General features: G+C 37.6%; 1 protein-coding gene across 1 annotated transcript in view; it reads right to left on the bottom strand.

Annotated features, from left to right (window-relative positions):
* The window catches only part of LOC148270675 (spectrin beta chain-like), a gene marked incomplete at its 3' end in the record, with an annotated part of 32,025 nt that extends 6,993 nt beyond the window's left edge, over positions 1-25,032 (bottom strand). Inside the window, exons 1-17 of the mRNA XM_088242301.1 lie at positions 23,687-25,032; positions 21,966-22,191; positions 21,006-21,136; positions 20,369-20,591; positions 17,592-17,797; positions 16,863-16,951; positions 15,751-15,904; positions 12,963-13,098; positions 11,141-11,353; positions 9,800-9,946; positions 8,731-8,901; positions 7,908-8,097; positions 6,392-6,564; positions 5,302-5,492; positions 3,676-3,867; positions 2,135-2,309; positions 938-1,050 (exon numbers count right to left, since the gene is read on the bottom strand). Coding sequence (XP_088098427.1) covers positions 938-1,050; positions 2,135-2,309; positions 3,676-3,867; positions 5,302-5,492; positions 6,392-6,564; positions 7,908-8,097; positions 8,731-8,901; positions 9,800-9,946; positions 11,141-11,353; positions 12,963-13,098; positions 15,751-15,904; positions 16,863-16,951; positions 17,592-17,797; positions 20,369-20,591; positions 21,006-21,136; positions 21,966-22,191; positions 23,687-23,859 — 2,903 coding nt within the window. The remainder of the gene's footprint in view (positions 1-937; positions 1,051-2,134; positions 2,310-3,675; positions 3,868-5,301; positions 5,493-6,391; positions 6,565-7,907; positions 8,098-8,730; positions 8,902-9,799; positions 9,947-11,140; positions 11,354-12,962; positions 13,099-15,750; positions 15,905-16,862; positions 16,952-17,591; positions 17,798-20,368; positions 20,592-21,005; positions 21,137-21,965; positions 22,192-23,686) is intronic.
* Positions 25,033-25,723: the final 691 nt, after the last annotated feature.

The following is a 25,723-nucleotide window of genomic DNA, read 5'->3' as shown; positions in this document are numbered from 1 at the left end:
TTAAAGATAACATAAGAAAAGCTAAAAGATACAATAATAAGTCACAATCAGGAAATGTACCAACACACATAGGTATATATGTGGACATAGAAAAATATTTAATACATTTACATATGAAAACATACACACATACATATAAGTTTGCATACATAACATTTTGAATACTTAACCTATATTTATATAAAGACAGACGAAATATATCAACTTCACCATACTCGTTACCTAGCCGCTGGCCGCTGGTCGGTGTAGTCTAGGTATTGGTGAATTGTAATAATAATTGTGACTGCCAGGAGATTAAAAAAACAACGTTAGCTGCCGAGTATTTCCAACAGGTACTTTTAAGCTGATAACACTAGTTCATTCCGGGACGTCCAATACGCCATTTGCTATTTTATATAAATTTAATAAATCATTTATAATTCTTCGTTTACAAATAGTTGACACATTTAGTGTACGTAATAAATGATCGTATTCAATATTTTCAGTCGGTATATTAAGTTTGTAATTGACGAATCTAAGGAATTTACGTTGTAGTCTTTCTAACTTTAAAATATGAACATTGTAATAAGGTGACCAAATTGTTGAATTGAATTCTAAATTACTTTACCACACATTCGCCTGAAGGATCGCACTTCAACAGCATTTAACCTACTTTCATCATTATTTTTCCAACTCCATACTAATGTATGACTTGGCACTCTAATGAGTTGGCTCTAGAACTCCATTGTGAACTGCTAGTTTCGCCTCCTGCGTCCATGTTGGGGATTTTTTTTTTGAGAACTAGCTGACTGTAGATGGCTGTACGCAACCAGCAAAAGGCAGTACTAAAATATCCATTCAGTTCAGCGGTTGCAATTTATGGAGTACCCCTGAGAGTTTCCCATTTCTCCACCCAATAACCGACTAGCCGAGTAAACAATCTGAAATTCAAACTCACTCGTCTCTGTGCGCGTTGATGTCGTCATGAAGATCGTTGTGCTGTTTGAGAAGGTCTTCGGCGGTGGCGACGTCCTTTGCCTTGATTTCTGCAGCCAATTGCTCTTTCACAACCTACAAAGCGAACGAATGATTAAATTGATTGAATTTTTAGTTTTAGCGACATCATTTAGACCAGAGGCCTGGGTACCGGACACAAAATGGCTGTCTGAGTCTTCAAATTCTCACGTTTACAAACGTCAAATGTAATAATTCATATTTTATGTTATTTTGTTTTATTTATTATAATTTTTTCTTTGCATTTTAATAGGTATACATAAAGTTACAAATACAAAAAATACTATTACATAAACACTAAACTAAAATTCCACAAAGGCATGGCCTGTGTGTGGGGTATGCATTTTATTTTAAATTTTAGTAAAAGCAACAATATTTTGAGTTTATCCAAATTTTTGTAGACAAGGACTGGATTTAGCTCCCTGGGGAGATGTCTAAGAATGTAATATATAATATGTAATATAGAAGTCTAAGACTTCTCTTAAATGTTCTTCATCTCTGTAGTAATATGTAAATGTTGACAGCTCCCCGGGGAGTTAAATCCAGTCCTTGTCTACAAAAATGTGGACAAACTCAAAATATTGTTGATAAATCCACCTGGTCCATGTAGAAGTATAGAAATTGAAAAAATAAAATATCAAGCTTTTAACAAGCAATAATTTAATTAGATGAATCTCAACCGCATAAATAAAGGTTTCAGCTCTTTAACTTCACAAACATCCACAGATGAAAGAATTGAAGGAATATAGATGTTCAAATATGGGCAGAATGGTGAATGTTACACAGTGTGTAAAGCGGCCACTTGAACCAGCCAATGATAGGTCACAAGCCCTGTAAATGCCTAGACTTCCCTTCTCAAAAATGTTTTACCCGTCTGTTGCAACTAATTTAAATCTAAATAACTCCCACGGGAGGAAATTCAACCGGTCTGCAAACATTTGGACATGCTCAAAACATTGTTGCATTAATAACTCGGCTATCTGTCGACAAACAGCTGTAATATTTGGACAGCAGATAGACAACTGCTCGGTAAGCATGACCCAATTCAAAAGTTGTAAATTAATAAATAGAGGGTTGCCGACATTTGATCTGATCAGCGTCCGTGTCGGGGTCTCACTGGATACACGATGTGCTCGGTTACCTGCAGCCAGCTCAGCAGGCTCGCGCTGCTCCTGATGAAGATCTGGTGGCCGACGGCGCTCTCGAGGCGCGCGCGGCGCTCGGCCGCCTTCTGCTGGCACTCCTCCCACATGGCCTGCACGGCGCCCTGGCGCGCGTCGACGTTGGCGCGCTCGTTGGGGTACGCGGACTTCACACTGGAAAGCAAGCGAGACGAGGATTAAGCCCGCTTTATAAGTTTCAAAAACTGGCCGTGTTTAAATGTCCGAATCTATGAACATATTCAAAAAGTTATAAAGGTCGATTTTAAGATTTTTTAATGATACGGAACCGAGAGCTGTTAAGCATAAGTAACCAATAATTAACCCTTAAATGACTGGGGTAAATAATTCCTTTGTGCGCTGTGATGTAACATTGTGTTAAAATAAAATTTACAAAAACAAACATATAATTTAGCCCTGTTAAGCAAAATAAACTAAAATTAATTATTCCTATTTTGAAATAGAGCAATCTCTTGATCTGTCTTCATTGGAGAGACGTAGAACTGAGATGGACCTTATATGCATTTTCAAAATACTTAATGCTTTAAGTGATGTCCCATCTCTGTTGCGATCAATTTCTTTTCATGTTCCCAACCGTGTCACCAGAAGTCAAAATCTGCTATTGATAAAATCTTCTAAGAGCAACTTTGGTTTTTATGCCCCAATGTCCAGAATGTGTAGATTAGTCAATTCTTCACACGACTTGAAATTCTTTGTGATAGATCTTTCGGCTTTTCGTAGATCCCTTCGCGACTAAACAGTGTGGGATGAAGTTGGATTGGCATGGTTTAGCTCAAAGTCTTGTGTTTTTTGTTTTTATGAATATATTGTATACCATTATTGTTTTACCCTTGTTTGTCTTTGCTAAATAGTTTTAAGTTCTTTTTGTTCAGTTTCTTGCATTTATGTTTCTTCATGTAACTGTTGTAATTGGCTTAGGCCGTATATATAATCAATAAATAAATAAAAATCTTAAATATGCTGCTCATATTACACGCGTGCGTCCCCCATAACCGACTAAATCTGTTTCACACAACGGCATCTCTGTCTTCCTTGTTATGAGTTCTATCTTTGTGCTCTCTCTTTTACAGGTGCATCGCTGTACTGGCGGACATTCATTCTTCGTGTAGCGAGGATAAATGATTTTTGTATTAAAATCCAGCATAGTTATACAAATTTTACTTATCAAATCCAGAGGGAAAATGAATTTATGCAAGAGTTTTGATGTATTGTAACGAAAAGTTTAAAAACTTATTTGTAATCGACTCACTGACATTAATTTCTGGACACACCATGTGATGTTATTTTTGATTTAAATATGTATTTTATTCATGTTTACATGTAATTGATGAAAAATATATTAGGTATTATTTTTCTTTCTTTGTAGACCAAATTAACAGATAAACAAAAGCGTTGGAAACTTTTGGTTTAACTACAGATGTGAAATTCTCGGCCTACTGTTTTGCTGCAAACTATGGCCAACTTACAGCCTGCCGAATACGGACGGAGGGCGTGCGCTCACCTGTCGGCGAGCATGTGCACGCGCTGCACCTTGTCGCGCAGCGGCGCCAGCTCGCGCTCGAGCTGCGCGTGGCGGCGCTGCAGGGCGCGCACGGTGTGCAGGTCGGCGCCCAGCTCGTCCCCCTCCAGCTGCTGGCTCTTCTCGCACATCCAGTCGCTGGCCTCGGTGCACGTGCGCTCGAACAGCTCCACCCTGGCGCAATCAACACATTATTTTGTGAAAATTCCCAAGAATTTACCCTTTTCAAGCGGTGAAAACAGGAACACCAAAATTAATAATAGAAACAATTGAATTCTGACAGTTAAAAGATGAACCCTGTACAATAAAAAATTGTATCCCAAACACTCTAAACGTCAAACATGACAAGGTTGCTACAGCATAAAAATGTTATAATTAATTATATAAAATATTAAACAATAAAGTAGATACTAATCTCCTAAATAAAATACAAACAAATGCCGGATTGAGAACACTCAGACATCGGGAAATATTTAAACTGCCTTTGTTTTCAAGTAATGCTACATACCACAAACGTATGGCCCGCATGTGTCGGGAATATAATATATACTGCCGAAACAATAAAATTGTCATTTTTCATGATACTCTCTAAGCTTTTGCCAATCTCTTAGGAATAAATCTTATTTAATAAGTACACACATATAACTTATTTTTTATTGCATTGTAAGGCTATAAAAAAATGGATAGTGGAGCTAGGTAGAAGAAAAATGGATTGTCTCATTCGCCCAAACCAATATTGAATCAACTGCTCCACAAGTGTATAGCTTATGTTAGGTTTTTGTTCTTTCATTGTGCGTTTTGTAATATAAATAATTTAGATGTACATAAATTAATTATAAACATAAATATGTAGTGTTTAAAACTGTCTCTTTATCTTTGTTTATTAAGTTAGTCTTCTTTGTTTATTCTCAAACGTAAAAATATTTAAAAAAGTATATTGTTAAGTGTCCTCAGCACGGGTAACCCCAGTGAGGTCACATTATTTTTATTATTAATTATAGTTTGTAAGAGAAAAATATAAATAAATAAATACATCCTATTAAATAAAATAAAAGTTATGATTGTACGATTGTACGTCACATGTAACTCAAAATATTAATAAAAAACGTAATTTATGATAACAAGGAATTATATTCCATTAATTCGCACAGTATTGTATTGTTGGCATATTATAATATTTTCGTTGTAAAACAAAATATTGATAAACATGTCTATTTTTTAAGAAACAAAATTGACTAAATATCTTCTATACTGTACTATGAAGAGAGGACGGGGTAAAGAGGGAGTAGGAGAAAGAAAAAAAAACTCAAATATCGAAAAATTGGAAGTAAAAAACAGAGCGGTGAATGGGTATTGAAAGGGTTCTTTCGTCACATATCGGATAGAGATTGGAGGAGCTCTCTTTTGGTGTAAGTCTTTGTAGATTTAAAAATTCACTAAGATAGACCGGATCTTGTCTTGAGGTAGTAATTTTATTTTTTTTGTACTAGCTTTAATTTTATTTAATTGTACTTTATTTTATATTATAAGAAATTGTATTTACCATTGTTAGAATGGACTGCATAAGTCGGTCAAATAAATAAATAACATAATGCTAGTCCGACTCACGTGGAGGCCCCTTCGAGGCTCTTCTCCTTCTGCTCCTTGAGCCGGTTGAGGCTGTCCCACAGGCGCTGGATGTGCCCGGCGCGCGCCGTGGCCCGCTCCAGCTGCGCGTGCTTGAGCCGGGCCAGCTCCTCCACGCCGGCGTGGACGCGCGCGAGGCGCGAGCGCGACGCCGACAGGTCCGTGACGAATTTCTGCCGAGGAAAACGTTTCGGAATGCAAACAGATGTTACGTCTGCTTGGAGGTAAAACTCACTATTTGCACAAATCATGTTTCTGAGATGATGAGGTTCAAAAATTTTTTTACATTTTCTCAAATATTTTACTTATTTTCATGCAGTACACTCTTTATAAAATAAATTCCATTGTACAAATTTATAACGAGGAAAAAATAGAAGAATTTGAGATGAATAAGTCACTCAGATACCAACATAATATTAAAATTCCTAAATTCCACACAAGTCATGGTCAAAACAGCTATGTCTTCAAAGGTGTAAAAAATTATAATAATCTCCCCAGTGAACTAAAAACAATAAAAAATAATATATATATAAATAAATTTAAAGTAAATGTAAAGAAATTTTTTGAACACGTGTAAAAACTGCATTAAATGTTAATTAGTATGAATGTACAATTATTTGATGTATTTTTCTTTATATATTCAGTGTTTTTATTTTATTTTTACGAAAATTGCGCTGTATAAGTTATCAATAATAATAATATGTTAAATAACTAATTTAAGGCATGTTATATCATATTTATTGTAAACTGTTTCCCTCGGCACGGGACACTCCAGTGAATGCAAAAATTGTAAAAGTATAAATAAATAAATAAGAAATTAAAAAATTAAAAAAATAATAAAAAATCTCTAGTGAGGAAATTCAGCCTGTATGCAAACATTTGGACATACTCAAAACATTGTCGAGTTGTAAATAAAACTGTTAGAAAATGGAAATCAAGTTGGGGTAGAGTGGGATTTGAACCAGGGACCTTTGATCAGCGGGCCCACAGCCCTATTCATTTTGTAACATGTCAATGAAAATATTTGAAAAAGCAAAAAAAAAAAAAAAGAAATTTGAAATAGTGCGCATACCTCGTATTTCCTCTTGGCCGTGTCGACAGAGTCGGAGGGGTCGTCGGCGCGCAGCAGCTTCTCCTTGTCCTTGATCCAGCGCTCGAGGTCGTCGCAGTCGCCGTAGAAGCCGTACAGGCGGATGGCGTCTTCTAGCGCGGCGTGGCGTTCCTGGGCCATCTTCACCAGGCGTTCTGGCAAAATAAAAGGTCAACCGTGAATAACTGTCGATTTTTTTTGCAGACGCATGACAACAGGCCAGGAGGCCCAATTACAGCGCAGAATACAAGAGCTTGAGGAAACCACTTTCGTGAGTCAAGTTCCTTACGCCATTACATCAGAGGCTGCCAATTTGTCGTTTAAGGGTTTTTTCTTAAGCTGGGTTTACAGAGGACAATGCGATAGACAAGACAGTATTGTTCTCTTCCAGCTCCGGGAACAGCCTCAACCACGCAGGACAGGACAATGCAATTTAGAAAGAGAAGTTCACACACAGAACACTGTGAAAATGTATACACAATGACGCGTGTCACCAGCGAGTTTAATATTAAGCGATTTCTTTCATGACAAGATGTATTGGAAGTGCTGGACAAAAAAAAATAACATTTTTGAGAAGGAATTATGGGAGTCTAGGCTTATGACCTGTCATTGCCTGGTTTAAGTGGCCACTTAGCACATTAAATATGAACAACAAAGCCAGTCTGCAAGCATTTGGACATACTCAAAACATTGTCAAATTAACTACCCGGTAAAAGAAGGAGTATAAAAATCGGAAAATTGTTTTCAGGCGTTGCCTAGTAGGTGGATCGGTTCAGCCGGATGAATCTCACCCGCATGATAAAGGTTTCAGCTCTTTTACTTCACGAACGTCAACAGATGGAAGAGTTGAGAAAATGTGGATGTTCAAACATGGTCAGAATGGTGAATGTTACACAGTGTGTGGCGGCCTCCGTGGTGTAGTGGTCAAGACGCTCGACTCACACACGAAAGGTTCCAGGTTCGATTCCCGGTGAGAACACAAAAAATAAAATGTGATTTTTCTCAAGCCTAAGTGTTCTGTGATGTAATTCACCACTGTAATTGGGCCTCCTGGCCTGTTGTGGTGCAAAAAATAAATAAATAGATAAAAAAAAAATTTTTTAAGTGGTCACTTAAACCAGCCGATGACAGGTCATAAGTCCTGTAAATGCCTAGACTCCCATACTATCTTTTCAAAAATGTTTTTTTTTCTCTGTTGCAACAAATTTAAATATAAACAACTCCCTAAGGAGGAAACACAGCCAGTCTGCAAGCATTTGGACATACGCAAAATATTGTTGAAAAAAATAAACAATTAAAATGTGTGTATGTGAGTATATCTTGAGGTCGACCATTCCATGCAACCACAGATCTGTTGATGGACGCCTCTCTGAGAAAAACAATATGATTTATCCAAATAATTTCATTTTGGGACCATTTTTTTTTTATCCTACGTAACCGTGTCAAAAGCGGATAAACAAATCCGATCGGCCACTGCGGCCTAGGCGCGTCGGCTTACCGTAGGTGGTGTCGATGCGCTCGCGCCGCGCCGTGACGCTGTCGCCGGGCTGCGGCGCGGCGGGGCGCGCGGGGCGCCAGGGCGCGCGGCGCGCGGCGGGCGGCGCGCGCACGCGGACCACCTGCTTCGTCAGCACCGTCTTCTTCACGCGCTGCACCGAGCGGACCTTCTCCGGGCGCCGGACTTGCACCTGGACAGGCGACAGAAGGCACAATGACGACGATGCATAATAACGCCATTAGACTCTTTTTAACCTGCTCTCCAAAATTAAAAGTTAGAGAAAGAATGATAGAGGAAATAATGTTGTGCATAGTTAGTGCTACAGACTGGCAGATGGAATAGATACTTGTTTCTTGTCCCGCCAAAGAGGACATTTAAATTAATTTTGGAGAGTAGGTTAAAAGAGTCTACTTTATTATTTAATCATTTATATAAATAGCATAATTCAAATACAGTGCGCCTATTTTCAAGGGTAAAAAATCCATTTTGTTTGGCAGATTGGCTGCAAGTACAAAGCGTTTTATTGTTTTTATAATCTAGGTATGTAAAATATTTTCGTTGAACACTTTCAATCCTTTCTGTGTTTGTTATGTATTGTGGGCTCCACACGACGGATGCAAACTCCAAGTTACTGCGTACAAAAGTGTTGTATAAAGTTGTATAACGAAGTTCGGCTGTTTGTTAATATCAATAGAATCCAGTCCGCGTCTACAAAAATTTGAACAGACTCAAAATATCGATAATTAATACAAAATATTAATCTGAGCCAACAGTCAGCATTCTAGCGCACTCGCGTACCGACCGATCTCGTCAAGCGACTCACCGCCACTATCCTCGGCTCGATCTCCTTGACGTAGTTGGCCGGCACGAAGCCGTCGGTGCCGTCCGCCTTCCTCACCGACCACCAGTCCGGGTTGGTCTTGTTGATGAGGAACATGGTCTCCCCCTTCCCCATGGTCATGCCCTGCCCGGTGAACGCGTACAGCGCCTTGACCTGAGGATGAAACATGCTGGGTTGTAGGGAGATGAAGAATATTTCTGAGGACATGTTTTTTGTATTAAAAAAAAAAGCGTTCTTATGATGTAAGGCGACAAGCATTATCGGCAGAATCAAGAGAGGGGTGCTGCGTCGGTTTGGACAGCGAAAGAATGGCTAAAAGGATCTAAGATGTGAATGTTAATGGATGCAGAAAACGAGGAAGATTGAGAAAGACATGGCACGATCGAGTCCATCGAATACTTGAAGATTGACATGTCAAGAGTAGGAATAATCGACGTGCGTGCATGAGCAGATGAACGAATGTAGAGGAAGCGAGGTCTGTTCCTCGATTATTCCATCTGTTTGTCTTTTGTGAAGTAAAAGAGCTGAAACCTTTATCATGTAGATAAGATTTGCGAAGCTTTATTATGTGGATTTGAGAACGCCTGAAAACAATTTTCCAAATTAAAAGGTTTTGGCTTCACAAAAGTCAACAGATGGACATGCTGATATTTAAACATGGGCAGACCAACGACGGGTCATGAGACTCTTAAATGCCTAGACTTCCATATCCCTTTGCAAAAATGTTTTTCTTTTCTGTTGCAACAAATTTTGATCTAAATAACTCCCTAGGCAGGCGAAATACAGCCATTCTGCAAACATTTTGACATACTCAAAACATTTTTGAATTAACTACCTGGTAAAAGGAGTATGAAAAATTGGAAAATTGTTTTCAGGCGTTGCCTAGTAGGTGAATTGGTTCAGCCGGATGAATCTCACCCGCATGATAAAGGTTTCGACTCTTTTACTTCACAGAAGTCAACAGATGGAAGAGTTGAGGAAATGCGGATGTTTAAATGTGGGCAGAATGACGAATGTTACAGTGTGTAAAGTAGCCCATAATGGAGCCCACCTGAGGGACGCTTCTCTCTTCCGTGACCGTGCGATGCTCGAGTCTCTCCACGGGCTCTTCTTCCCAGACTTCCGTGGGCACCAGGCGGGTCTCGTTGGTCCACTCTTCGGCCGGAGCGGCGTCTCCTTCTTCCTGCTCGGTCGCCAACTGAAAAGAATAATTAATTGCAATTGAATAAATTTTAGTATTCATTTTATATTTTTTATATCTTTTGTATACATACATGTATATCTTTATATATATAATTCATCTGTATGTGTGATGTCACTGAACTTCACAGAAACGGCTTAACGGATTTACGTGCGGTTTTCAGTGAAATGTAGATCTTTGCGCTGTGCGTGTTCGTAGGTATTAAAATTTTTAATTGAATCTGTGGAAAAAAGTTATAAGCATAAATATTTTTTTCATCGACCCACCAGGGTTGCATTCGACGAGAAAGCATCTACAAAAAAATGGAAGGATATTGTTTTTTTGTATTGCAAAAAAGTTTGTTTTTGAATGTTTACAAACTTATGGATCCCAATCAGATTCTTTTCTTACATTTTCTTCCCATTTATTTTTTTTACTGGATTTTTGGTATCACTAAATAATATTAACTGACATTAAATATATTTAGGAAAATAGCATTCATGAATAAAGTGCTCCCCTGCTGGTGAGAAGAGCTGAGTTTGACATTTGAAAAAAGATTCTATATTTGAAAACTCATTATTTTATGTTTTGGAATTCAACCATAAACAAGTACCTACTGAACAATGAAAAGTCTTTTTCCAATTTAACAGCAGGCAAGCCAATGTTCAGGCAGGACAACGTCTTTCGGGTCCGCTAGTATATATATATATAATTTTTCCTGTTATTTTTATTTTTCTTTTTATACCCATACTTTAATACTGTTTTTAAATGTTTGTATATCTAACTAACTCATTATTTTGTATATTTTAAATTGTAAAAGGCACTTGTGCCGAATAATAAATAATAAATAAATCCATATTTAATTATTATTAAAACATATACTAATTATTAACATTTCTAAACAATATACGTACACTTCTAAGAAGCCAACTCGAATAAGATTACTGTCTAAAAACTAACTTATCTGCTAAACACATGTTCTTTTAACTTACATTAAAATGAAATAATATTTTTTTGTTCTGTTATTTCTAATGGTATTTCCTTATAATATAACTGTACAGCTCGGTGCATCATATTTCATTTCAACAATGTCGGGAGTCGAACCCGAGACCTCTTGCATGGTAGACAAACACTAAAGACGCCGACTTAAATATGTAACCGAATTTCCTCATTAACTGCTCTTATTTTAACGCCTGATTTCCTTCCTCATACCTGCAGCCAGTCGATGCCCTGGGCCAGCAGCCGGTCGGCCTGGGCGCCGAGCGTCGCCAGCTCGGTGCGGTAGGCGGACAGCTCGCCCTGCAGCGCGCGGTGGCGGCTCAGCAGCGCCTGCGCCGACGGCTCGTCGCTGCCCAGGTCCGCGGAGCCCGCCAGCGACAGCTTGTCCTTGAGCCAGGACTCGGCCTCGTTGGCGTCGGCGTAGAACTGGAAGAAAGAAAGAGACATTTTGATGTAAGTAAATTCTCGCAACATTTAGGCGAAAAACAATTGGATGCACAATTATGCACTTAGGAGTGCCTATCATCATTGCGCTGGCAATATTGACGAAGTGATTTTTTGACGAGCAATTTTAATTTCTGCTAATAAAAAAACAATTGTAAAACTGAGGAAAACGCAAAAGAGAGGAAATGAAAATTGTATGGAAAAAATGAAACTACCATAGAATTAAGAATAGTCCAGAAGCCGCATACGCACATAAAACAGAAGGCGACTAAACTACTCATAAATAAGTAGGTTTACGATTTGACTCATTAGTTTCTTTGTAGATGTCGCTCAGTACGCAACTCCTGATTTGAATTCAACTATGCCGTATTGTGTCCTTTTAATGAGTAGAAATACTGCTAGGATCAAGGATGCAATCACAATTCATGTGTAATTAGCAAACGGATGTTTAAGTAGCAAATGCATTGGACACAGTCTGATGTATTCAAATATGATTCTACGCTCCTTCTGGAATTTCTTAATTCTATGGAAATCACATCAAAACAAAATTGTACTATTTAAATTTGTTGCAACAGAGAGGGAAAACATTTTTAAGAAGGGAATATGCGAGTCTAGTAAAATCCCCTTGTTACGTTTTTCAAGGGAGCAAGAAAAAAAGTGTAAAACTGAGGAAAACACTTAAGTGAGAAAATGAAAAATGTATGGAAAAAATAGGAATCACAAAAAAATACAATTAATTAGCTACACTATAGTGTATATATACTTCCAGAAAAATTGTGAAAACTGTGATAATTGGGAATTTTAATATTTTTTTGACTATTTTCAATCATTGAACTAAAAATTTATTTTTATTTTGTATTTTTACAAACAATATTATGTAATCTGTTTTTTATTTGATGTAAAAACAGCGTGTTATAATTATTTTACGTCTAAATAAAAGAAAAACAAAAATAAAATTTTGAATTTGCATAAAATAATTTTTCCCCTGAATGTTGGGAAATTTTATTTATATCCTACCCATCCTGTGATTTTCCAACTTCCAATGTTTGTTTATTCTCCTCGTCTCTATGGCCATGGGTAACTACGGTTGCAATGAGAACAATTTTCCATATCCATAGCAACCAACATCAACAATCACATTTTTTCCTCTGCATAATTTGTTCTGTCAACTTCCGCATGTTCATAATTTTATCTGCCCGCATCTGCTCGTCCTTCAATAATCTGCCCGCATCTGAACACCTTTACATTTTCTGACCGCCGCGCCGCCACATTCATCTTTATATTTCCCAAATAACTATAGTGAAAGTGCGGTGTTCACCAAAAAGGGAAAAACTACCCAGAAGCCGGGACTCGGAGATAGCATCCGGATTCCTGTCCCTGATTCCCTTTCCTGTCTTCCTAAAGGTAGGATTTTTGTCTGCTGTAGTTTGTTTGGCTGCATACACTTCTTTTCCACATTTGCCATCATCGCGCAAACGCATCCTTTTATATCCCCGCAAGTATTAACACAGATCAACGATTCAGTAAAATAATCCCACCCCAGCCCCCTTGAATGATGTAAAGGGGTTTCTAGTATTACGACTCCTATTACCTGGTAGGCTTCTGCGGCCTCACGCAGCTGCTTGTCGCGCAGGTCTGCCAGCTCGCGCAGCTGCTCCCACAGCCGCGCCAGGCTCTCCAGGCGCCGGCTGATCTCCACGCTCTTGGGGTGCTGCTCCTCCACCAGGCTGAAATGAAAAGAATCGTCAACGATCCAAAGGCCGAACAATTGATGCGCCATAAGGTGAATTTTGCAAAAGTGAACAATTTTTAAATTGAAAAACGGGCATAACTTTTTTCAATTTTGAATTGATTTCAAAACAATTCATGTATGAAAGGTTTTATTTTATTTTATTGGAGAGCCAACAGACATTTGAGGATGTAGGAAGCAAACTTAGAGATCTCCACCAAAAACGGAAAATTAGTTATTGATACCTAAATAAACTATACATAAGAACCTACCTACCTAAATAATAGCGTAATTCAAAACCCTATCTATATCTTACAAAAACAGATTTCAATTATTGAATATATTGTTTTCAATGTTTAAAAGATTTAAGAACCAAAATTTATTTACAAGTAATTCAAATAGATCAAGTCAAAGAAGGAATTGTGTGTTAGAAATAGCACATTGTAAAACGAGGCTAGCACAGAGGCATGCATATTATATAGGCCCAAAATTTTTTAATTCTTTTTTTACTGATAATATTTCATTGATCCCAAACTTTTAGAATTTTCCTTCTTTCAAAAAACACGCACTATCCTGGATTCGAACCAAAGATATTAACTATTTTTTTTCTTTAATATATTTTGTTGCCCTTTAATAATTAGGAATATTTTTATGTTTTTTTATATTTTTTATTTCCTTTTTTAACTACTATAAAATAAAAACTTTTTTAATTATTCTTTCTTATATTACAAAAAAATATTATACCTGACTTTTTATTATAGGAGCAAAAAATTCATAAACATTTCTTGTAAACCTACCCACGAACAGGCCGTGCCTTTGTGGGATTTTTTTGTTTACTATTTTTACTGTTAATGTGTATTTCATTGCTATGTAATTATACTTTATTTATTTAATACTCTGTTTTGCCTCTTATGCATTGTAGAAAAACAAAAATATTGTAATAATAAATTAAAAATATAAAAATTATACTACTTGACACCGCAAACTTAGCATTCTCCATTGAGTTATAGTCCTTAAAATATAGCTTGATTGGAATGACATTTGTCAGAAAAAGTGACGACATAACTTTGTAGTAACGTCAAAGGAGTTATTTATATTGACACACGAAAAATCATTTGTATCTGGCGTGTTAATTATTTTTTTAATACAACGCTCAATTTTTTATTCATTTGATGTTGTTCGTGAAAAAAGTATAAATGTCTTATTTTTTGGTGAATAATTGTGTTAAACACACTATAATAGGCTTGTTTTTGTGTTTTTGTATCAATTTTCGGAAACAGAGTTTCATGATTGCATGAAATAACTGATAAAATCGATTTGATCAGTGATCAGTAATTTCCCATCACTAATGAAATTAGTTTGACAGTTGTCATTCTAATCATAACGTCTACAAAAACAAAGAACTAATATTGACTCCATATATATGTTCGGCATACTAAATGGTATAATCGATGTTCCATCATTACTGGGACAAGTAAAATTCAATATTCCGACTCGTAGATTGAGAAACAATGAAGTACTGTTCATCGATCAGCATAGAACAAACTATGGCTTAAATTCTTTAATGACCCGCCTTTGTCGTATTGTTAACTCGAGACAAGATCTGGACTTTTTTGGTTTAAGTTTACAAGGATTTAAACAGGCACTAAATAAATAGTCCAGATCTTGTCTCGGTGTCCCTTATGTTTGTCAATGCTTCTTTCTTTTTTAAAAAATGTTTTAAACTATTCTTTTATTGTAATATTTAAACCCTATAAATTGTATACATGGACAATGTGCGTTAATAAATAAATAAATAAATAAATAATCAAGGTATATTTTAAGGACTATAGTGAAGCATAATTAGAAATCTCACAAGAGTCTCTTTCATGTATTTTGACGTTTTGAATTTTTTGTTCGTAATGTATGTGTTATTTTTAAATAAATTTATTTAATTAAAAAAATAAATAATTAGTTGCAATGTATATTGGCTACACATCCCCGGGAAGGGAAAATTAATGAAACATAATTTGACAATGTTTGATTATGTCCAAATGCTTGCAGACTGGCTGGACTTCCTCCCTAGGGAGTTGTTCATATTTAAATTCATTTCAACAGAGAGGGAAAAATTTACAGAGAGGGACATAATCAAACATTGTTGAATTACTACCTGGTAAAAGAAGAAGTATAAAAATTGAAAAATTGTTTTCAGGCGTTGCCTAGTAGGTGATTTGGTTCAGCCGGATGAATCTCACCCGCGTGATAAAGGTTTCAACTCTTTTACTTCACAAAAGTCAACAGATGGAAGAGTTGAGGAAATGTGGATGTTCAAACATGGGCAGAATGGTGAATGTTACACAGTGTGTAAAGTGGCCACTTAAACCAGCCAATGACAGGTCATAAGCCCTGTAAATGCCTAGACTTCCATATTCCTTTCTCAAAATTTTTTCCCTCTCTGTTGAAATGAATTTAAACATAATTTGTTTATATGTGAAAATTTTTTAATGTAACTTTATTTAAGTTGTCGCAAAATTAAATCTGAAAATTGAATTTTGAGGAAAATTGCGTTCGTGAGTTGCGAAGCTCCCTTCCATTACAGAGGGACAGTCAGCAAGCGAAAATACACCGGAACTCTCTGGTTCTCATAGAGATCGCACTACGGCAATGTTACCTGTTTCCCTTGGACGTGACCTTGGCGGTGTGGCGCTCGCGCGCGCGCATCTCGTGGCGCAGAGCGGTGTGCTTCTGCTGCAGGCTGAGCACGGCGCGCAGGTCCTTGGCGGTGATGGCCGCGCGGCAGATGCGCTGGCGGTCGGTTACCCAGCCTGGAAAGAGAGAAGACATGATGAAGCGGCGAGCGTGTTGATTAATTGAAGAGCGGAGACATTGCGATGGATTAATATTTTTTTTTCCATTTAAAAATACCGTTTTTCCAAAACCGCACCTAAGCCTAATATCGAATAAAAATATTAATTTTCTAGGGTATTTTTGATGAAAGTTTTATGGGCACTGGCAACGCCGAGTGCCAGGCCCGCCAACACACCAAACTAAAGCTTCACCGACTGTCTTCATTGTAAACGTGAATTCAATTTATTATTTGTTAATAGATTATTAAGCAACTAAGCCAAAAATATATTTATTTATTTTACATATCGTATTATCAGCGCTATGATTTTTTCAAGTTTTGTATTTTTTAAATTACTCCACGTGTGACATCACAAGTTTTCGTCCCCTTCTTCTCGATGAGGTCTGCTGATTGGTCAGTTGACTGACCGTAAACTGGAAATCTATCACAACTCATCATTATTTGATTCAGAAAAACTAGTGATGTCGTTCAAATTAGTTTTTTTTTTTCATCATCATCATTTCTTTCCACCTAATGGCGCATAGGGCACTGCATTGGTATACCAATCGCAGCTAATATTGATCATTTTTATTACATGAAGGTAAGATGATCAGTCTTGCGCTCCAGGTGCCTGTCCGGGGACTTAAAAATATTTTAGTGTGAAAACACCTTTTTAAATAAATATTTCATGTCAACCATGTCGGGAATCGAACCCGAGAACCCTTGAATGGTGGCAAGCGTGCTAACCACTACACCACAGGTTTAAAAAAAAATCATCAAAATGTATTTAGGTTTTTTCCTCAAGATTTTCAACAGGTATTAAATTAAACAGTTTTGGTACTACACTCCCCATTGTTCTATCTATGTGTAACACGCAGATATATTACCCACTATATAATAATGATATTAGACTCATGATATTGGCAGTCAATTCTTACTTTCTTCTTCTTCGTGGTCCTCCAGGAACTGGTAGAGGTTCCTGGCATCCTCCAGCCGGGCCTTGCGATCCTTGGCAGCGGCAACGAGGCTGTAAACAAAAATATGATATGCAATTTCAAATGGAAATTAAACAAGATTGAATAAGGTGATTGGTAACATTTTAAGATTATTCCGGAGCGAAGGATTTGAATTTGCGACTTTTTCACAAAAAACCGGGTCGCATTGATGCCCGGCCACCGTATTCACCGGGCTTGCTCCCTGCAAATTTTCCTGTTCCCAAAGATGAAAAGTGGAGAGCGGCAATTTTTTCTAGAGGTAAGCTACAAAAAATGTTCTAAAATTTGTACCTGCATGGTACATAATGATATATTATTATTATTATTATTATTATGGATAACTTATATAGCGCCATTTTCGTAATAAAATACCTCAAGGGCGCTTTACATAGTGATTCTATTGTTAAATTAATTTAATTGAAGCTTTTAAATTTGTAATTTAATTAAAACAATTAATTTACGAATATAAATTAAAATCATTATTTTTATATATAAAAATAATGATTTTTACTAATTTAAAAAAAAACTTCAATTGGCTCTTCTGTAAAGTTGGCTACGTGTCGCTTAGTAATTTTTCCTTTCCACCGCCGATAATATAACACGAAGCTCCATTCGCCATTCGTGGAGGGCAGGATCCTCCGTCAGCACTCGTCAAACTCGACGGCTACTCACTCTCCATAGTCGGCCTGCAGCTGCTCGAGGCGCTGCGCGAGCAGCTGCGCGGGCTGCGCGGGCGCGGCGAGCGCCTGCCCCTGGCGCTGCAGGCGGCGCGCGCTCTCGCCCAGCGCGCCCAGCTGCAGCTCCTGCAGTGCGAGCCGCTGCGCCTGCTCCTCCACGCCCACCAGGTGAGGGCCCACGTCCTCCGACACCAGCTGCGCCTGGAGAGGAAGAGAAATTAGATGTCTAGTAAAACCCCTGGTTCTCGTTTTTCAAGAGCAACAAAAAAAGCGTTAAACTGAGGAAAACTTTAAAATGAGGAAATGATAAATGTATGGAATAAAATAAAGAAATTTTTTTATTCCATACAAATGATAAATGTATGGAATAAAAAAATTCACTAAAATATAATTATTGTACAAGACTATAGTAAATATACTGCAGAGATGATATACAGTGGAACTTGGATATTACGAGGAAGATGGGACCACTTGAATTTGCTCGCTATAAGCGTTACTCGTTCTACCAGAGAAAGGTTTTTTTTTACAAGCGCTATTATGTTTTTCCTTTTTTTTTTTTAAATGTTATTACTATTTTATTTATTTTTTACATCTGAGCATGTTTTTCATTCTTTATTTCAATTCTTAACTTTTAATTACTCTTACAAATTTTCTTCATTTTTTATATTATTTCCATTTGTAAATACTCACTACAAACTTTAAAATATCTTTTTTTTACTTAAATTTTAATTTTTAAACAACTTTCATTTGTGTTTTTTTTTTCCTTCTCTTTTTTACAACACAACAACAACAACAAACCATCACGCCGTTTCCCCATAAGGGTAGGCAGAGAGGATAGAACGCCACAAATACTCACTACAAACTACAAATCTTAAAATATCTTTTTTTTACTTAAATTTTAATTTTAAAACAACTCTCATTTATGTTTTTTTTTTCCTTCTCTTTTTTACAACAGAACAACAACAACAAATCCAAAACCATCACGCTGTTTCCCCGTAAGGGTAGACAGAGAGGATAGAACGCCACAACACTCTATTAACTACTGTTTGTTTTTGTTTGCAATTAAATGCCTAACACAGGAAGTGTTCTGCTTTGATTTCAAACAAACAAACCATCACGCCGTTTCACCGTAGGAGTAGAAAGAGAGGATAGAACGCCATATCACTCTATCTTTGCATACAGATCTCGCTTCCTCTACATTCGTACATCTTCTCATGCACGCGCGCCGATTATTCTGACTTTTGGCATGTCCATCTTCAAGTATTTGATGGACTCAATCGTGCCATGTCTTTCTCGGTCTTCCTCGTTTTCTGCATCCATCAACATTTGCATCGTAGATCCTTTTAACCGTTCTTTCGCTGTCCATTCGCTCTACATGTCCAAACCAACGCAGCACCCCTTTCTTTATTCTGCCAATAATGCGTGTCTCAGCCTTGCACACTTCACGGATCTCGACATTTGTGCACCTATCATACATCGTTTTACCACACATTCGCCTGAGGGATCGCATTCCAACAGGATTCAACCTACACTCATAATTATTATTCCAATTCCATACTTCGCTCCCATACATTACAGTTGGCACTAGAACTCCATTGTGAACTGCTAGTTTAGCCTCCTGCGATAAACATTTGTTTGTCAAAGTAGATTTCGACATTTGTGCACCTATCGTACATCATTTTGCCGCACATTCGCCTGAGAGATCGCCTTTCGACAGCATTGAACCTACTTTTATCATCATTTTTCCAATTCCACACTTCGCTCCCATGCATTAGAGTTGGCACTAGAACTCCGTTGTGAACTGTTAGTTTAGCCTCCTGCGATAAACATTTGTTTGCCAAAGTCATCTTTACATATTAGTATAGAAGTGGAAAGAACAGAAGTGCGTTTTTAAATAGTGCGGTTTTCAGAGAAATATAGATTTTTGCGCCGCGCGTGTTCGTTGATATTAAAACCTTCAATCTAATGTGTAAAAAAATAAGTAAAAAGCATTTTTTTTTTTATTCATCGATCTACTAGGGCTGCATCGAGGAGAATGCATTGACAAAAAATTGGTTGGTTGGAAGAAATTGCCATTTGGCAATAAGCCCGCCAATGTACAAATAACATTATGTACAAAAAGTTAAATAAATAAATAAAAAAAAATGGAAAGATGTTTTTTTGTGTTTAAAAAAGTTTTTTTGAATATTTACAAACAGCATTTGTTTTTTGTAGATCTCAATCAGATTCTTTCCTTAAATTCCCTATAATTTCTATCCATTTATTTTGTTTTACTGGATTTTTAGTAATTCTAAAATAATATTAAATTCAATACATTTAGAAAAATCATATTCCCACATAAGTACACCCCTCTGTTGGTGAGAAGACCGGAGTTTGACATTTGCAAAAAGAATGCCATATTTGAAAAAATATTTATTTTATGTTTTGGAATTCAACCACAAACAAGTACCTACTTAAATTTGATATTTGAATAGTAACAATTTTTAGTTTTGGAATTTAATCACAAACAAGTACCTAGGGACCTACTTATCAATGAACAGTCTTTTTCCAAGGCAAGCCAACGTTCGGGCAGGACGTCTTTTGGGTCAGCTAGTTTACTATATTATCTATAAGCTCGTTGTACGTCAGTTTATGGTCCAAAACAACTCCTAAATCTATGATGGACTTGGCTACATCAACTTCTCTACACCTTTCTTGGGTGTTCGAATCGCACTGCAGCAGTCTCGCGCCGATTCGTGGACAGATAGCGATACTACACAGATGCCCCCTTACCCTGAGGTGGGCCACGGAGGCCAGCGCGGCGTCCACCTCGCGCATGAGCGCCACGAGCGCCGCCAGCCGGCCCAGCGCCTCCTGGTGGCCGCGCAGCAGCGCCAGCAGCTCCCGCCAGCCGCTCAGCACCGAGCGCTCCGCCGCGCGCACGCCCTCCGCGCCGTGGTACTTCTCGCGCACCAGCTCCTCGGCCATGGCCGTCAGGTCGTCGAAGCGCTCCGTCCTGGAAAGGGAAACAGCATCCATATGCCGGAATTAAATTTACGGAGAAATTAAATATCCCCGGTATTAAAAAAGAGAATGGGGAAGATCAGTGGTTTTAACTTTTTTATTTATTTGTTAATGGACTATTAAACAAAGCCAAAACACGACATGTTTGGCCCTGATAGTTGTGACGTCAAGATTAGTGAAGATGTTCTATTTAAATTTAAACGGTCACAAACAAAGGTCAAAATTTAACCAAATCGTGACGTATTAGGGGCGAAGCCAATGCAACAGACCGTTTTTGCGGAATTTAAAATAATACATTTTAATTTTTTTTTTTTTTGACTTGCATGGTAAACAAACACGCTGACCATTTAACACTAATAACAAACTATTTATTTTTATAAACATTTTAATTGTTTCATGAACTAACCTGGCGAGGATGTCTGCAGAGATGGCCTCGTGCTTCTTGACAGTGGCATCCACCTGGCTCAAGTTGGAGCCGTACCTTGGGTCTGACAACACCTGGATCATTTCCTTCAGGAAGGCTCGTCTCAGCACGGCCTGCAGACAAACAAACACAAATTAGCCCATTTTTACTTGTCGAATTGTTACTCGGGATTGGCATGCGAGTTGATTGGGTTAGGTTAGGTTATCAAAAAGGCATGCAAGCTGGTTAGGTTATCAAAAAGGCTGGCAAGTTGGTTAGGTTATCAAAAAGGCTGGCGAGTTGGTCAGGTTAGGTTAGGTTATCAAAAAGGCATGTGAGTTGGTTAGGTTATCAAAAGTCTGGCAAGTTGGTTAGGTAAGGTTAGGTTATCAAATAAGCATGCGAGTTGGTTAGGTTAGGTTATTAAAAAGGCAAGCGAGTTGGTTAGGTTATCAAAAAGGCATGTGAGTTGGTTAGGTTATCAAAAGTCTGGCAAGTTGGTTAGGTAAGGTTAGGTTATCAAATAAGCATGCGAGTTGGTTAGGTTAGGTTATTAAAAAGGCAAGCGAGTTGGTTAGGTTATCAAAAAGGCATGCGAGTTGGTTAGGTTATCAAAAAGGCATGCGAGTTGGTTAAGTCAGGTTAGGTCATCAAAAAGGCATGCAAGTTGATTAGGCCACACACTGATCAAAGAAAGTCTCCTGCAATTGGAAGGGCGATAGAGGAAAAGAACCATAGAGGACGACCCCTTGAGAGTAGCTAGCAAAGAAGATATAAACTACACATCATATCGACCTACTGCTAGGGGGCTTTTTAAAAATGATTTTAATGATGGATGTTTCAAGAGGTTTCAGTATTGATTTCAGTATTGATTTGTTGGGGCCTCCCCATCCTATTATGCCATTAATTAAAATGAGATGAGAGTAGACTGGCTTCCGCCACTCGGGTCAGCCATGTGCGTACCTTGGTAGTGAACTTGTAGTTGAGATTCTCGAGGCGCTGCTGTCGCACCAGCTCCTGGCGGAGCTCCACCTCGCGCTGGTGCTCGGCGGCCTCCAGACGGCGCCAGGCGCGCTCCAGCTCGGCCGGCTTCTGCCACTCGGCCGGGCTGAAGGCCTCGCGCGACAGCGACTTGGCCACCAGGTTGATGTGGAAGAACAGGGCTTCTATCTCCGATCTCTCCTTGTACCTAAAAACACATTATCGAATCAACGAGGCGATCACGATCCGAAGATGCGGAGTCCATGCAAGGCGGTCAGCGAAGAAGCGATGTAACCGACAAGCATGTGGAGCCGAGATAGTCGCATTCAAAGTTTAGTCTGATGTAGGAAGTGGGTGAATTGGTTCAGCCAGATGAATCTCGCCCGCGTAATAAGGGTTTTAGCTCTTTTACTTCACAGAAGTCAACAGATGGAAGAGTTGCGGAAATGAGGATGTTTAAACATAGGCAGAATAGTGAATGTTACACAGTGTTCAAAGTGTATAGCTCTGTAAATGCCGAGACTTTCATATTTCCTTCTCAAAAACGTTTTCCCTCTCTGTTGCAAAAAATTTAATTCTAAATAACTCCCTAGGGAGGAAATCCAATCTGTCATGGACATACTCCAAACATTGTCTAATAATTTATATTCATAGCTCTATGGATCTGTCGGTCTAGTGGCGTAGTGGTCAGCGCGTTTGCCTACCATGCAAGAGGTCTCGGGTTCGATTCCCGACATGGCTGACATGAAATATTTATTTAAAAAGGCTTTTAACACTAGAATATTTCATAGTCCCTGGACTGAGCGTGAGATTGATCATCTTACCTTCACATGACAAAAATGATCAAGTTACGCTGCGATTGGTGTACCAATACAGTGCCCTATGCAGTATGGAAAGGAAATAATAATCATGGTTTATTAATAAAAATAACAATTTCTTTATCTACTACATACACACTAAGGTAATAGATTTCTCTGGATCGTGTCTAGTCTGCCTAACTAGGTACAACCTGTTTTAAGGCAGACATTTTTATGCAAAAATAAACAATAGTTAATTTACTATACAGTTAAACAATATTAATTTATACCATTTATTATTTAAGAATGTTTTTGAGTAAATTTTCTGATTTTTCTCTACCTAAACCCAGTAACCAATTTTTTACAAATTTATTTAATTGAATCCGGGCCATGGTTTTGCAATGTTCGGGTAACATACTGAATATTTTGGGGCCCAGAAACCTGAAATTTCTTTGCCGGAATTCAGAGTTTGCGGTAGACCCCATGACCCATCCTCTAGTTTGACTTCTGGTAGTGTGAGAGTGTTCCTTTTGGGATTCGGTAGAATAATTTGCTTTCCCAGACATAATTATTCTAGATATATATAATTGCCTTATATCTAATATATCGAATTCCTCAAATAACTTGACGCTGGGGTACCTGAAGGGCTTATTAAAAATTATTTTAATTACTGATTTTTGAGCAGATTCGAGAGGTTTTCATATCGATTTATTAGAGCCTCCCCATCCCATTATGCCATAAGTTATAATTGAGTTACATAAAATAAAATATAGTTGTTTGAGTTTAATTAGGGATAAAATGATGATGATGATGGATCTGAGCCATCGATATATACTTTGTGCAAATTTAAACCGATAATTGTAAAGACCCACATCGTATTACTCGAGTTTACATGCGGGAACTCACTTGGGCGGTTTCTCCACAGTCCGGTACTGCTTGAAGGCGAGCAGAAGCTTCTGGATGCCGTCGAGCGAGTTGGGGAAGTCGCGGTCGTTGAGCTCCTCGATCTTCAGGCGGATCCACTCCAGCAGCGCCGTGACCAGACGCGAGTACTGGCTCTTCTTGGCGTCGGCGTCCATCAGCTGCCCCACGATCTGCGCAAACAAACACCGCCGTTAGAACAATAGGGGAATATCACTTTTTTTTACATTTTTAAAGTAATAAAGTTCTATGGAATACTGTGCAGGAAAAGAAATATTTTTTAGCTAATTTTTAGTGGCATAAAAAATACTTTTAAGTTTGTAATTTTGAATTCCCGCAAAAACGGTCATTCCATTGACCACGCCTCTAATAAGTCACGACTCATGTTTATTTGTTCCTGCCATTGAAATTTGTTTAGGACAATTTCATGAATTTTGACACCACAACGACAAAGGCCAAACACTATACAATTATTCTTAATCCATTTCATATACGCAAGAACAATCAGTTATTATTGAATTCTGATAAATGTCTTGTCATGTCATTTACTCGAAAGAAAAAAAGTATACTTTTTGACTACAAACTATCTGGGAAAATTGTCAATCGTTCAATGAAAGCGAGAGATTTGGGTGTACTGATGGATGATAAGCTTTTATTTAGAGATCACACAAATACAATAGTAGATAAGGCGTACAGACTTCTAGGGTTTATCTTACGAATCTCCGAGCCATTCTCATCACCAAATACATTCAAACTTCTTTACTATACTTATGTGCGAAGTCAACTCGAATTCGCTTCATTAGTATGGTCCCCTCAATATAATGTATATATTAATCGAATTGAAAACATTCAAAAGAAATTTATAAGGAGCCTGGAATATCGTTTTGGCAGCATTGAAAATGATTACGGCGCATCTTTGCTCAATTTTAATATAGAAACACTACAAAAAAGGCCCCTTCCATATGATTTAATTTTTCTTTTCAAAATTCTCAATAATATAGCTGATTCGCCGTATCTTTTACAAAATATTGGTTTCCGTTGTCCTCTTCGCTATACTAGATTAAATTCCCTTTTTTATGTACCAACTTGTAAAAACAATTATACCTCGAATTCATTCATTAGACGCACCTGTAGAAATTATAACGGACTCAGTATTGATGTAGACATTTTTAACTGCACGTTGCATTTGTACAGAAGATTTCTTCATGGGGTCGATTATTTGGGATAGTTGCTGAATGTGCATCTCGAGTGGTTTATGCTGTGTATATGAGCCGCATGTAATGTATATGTTTGTGTATGTTTTATATGTGCGTTCATGTGTGTGCGTGGATGGCTCGGAGTGTACATTCGGTATTTTTATTTATTTTAATTTATTACCTCCATGGAAAACGCAAATGTCAACAATTATTCTTTTCTCACTTAAAATTCTTATTTATTTTTTATTTTTTTGTCACATTTAATGTTTATATCTTTTTTTAATTTATGAAAACTTAATTGGTCTTTTTATGTTACAAAATTGTTGTTTTTAATACTTATTTTGTATGACTGTATGTTTTCTAAATAAAATAAAATAAAATTAAAAAAAATATATTTTTATCGGCAATCGTAGTACAGTAAAACCTCGTTTTTACGTTTCTCGTTTTTACATTTTACCGATTTTTACACCGAAATATTTAGGTCCCATTTTTTCCATAGATTTTCATTCAATTTTCCCCCAATTAACGTTTTATATGGTTTTCATAACCCCGGTTTTACGTCGAATTTTTTTCATAACTCATTCAATCTGTCAAAAGACGAGCCGCGCGCCGCCGCCGCCGAGCGAATGGAGAATAAAATCGAGGCAAATAAAAAAATGTGTAAACTATTGTCTTAAACTAAACTCAAAGTAGGTGCAGTGCAATTGACCATTTTGTTTAAGTGCCTAATTTTGAAATTTTACTAAATAGTGACGTGCAGTTGACGCATGTTTAGGAAAATTAAAGTCATTACATCAATAAATTACGATGCAGAAAATGAAAAAAA

The sequence above is a fragment of the Micrasema longulum genome, unplaced genomic scaffold, assembly GCF_059751315.1.
Source record: "Micrasema longulum isolate JH-2025_06_02 unplaced genomic scaffold, ASM5975131v1 h1tg003598l, whole genome shotgun sequence".
NCBI lineage: Eukaryota > Metazoa > Arthropoda > Insecta > Trichoptera > Brachycentridae > Micrasema > Micrasema longulum.
Note: the sequence above shows the minus strand (reverse complement) of the source record. Positions and strands in the feature narration are given on the sequence as shown.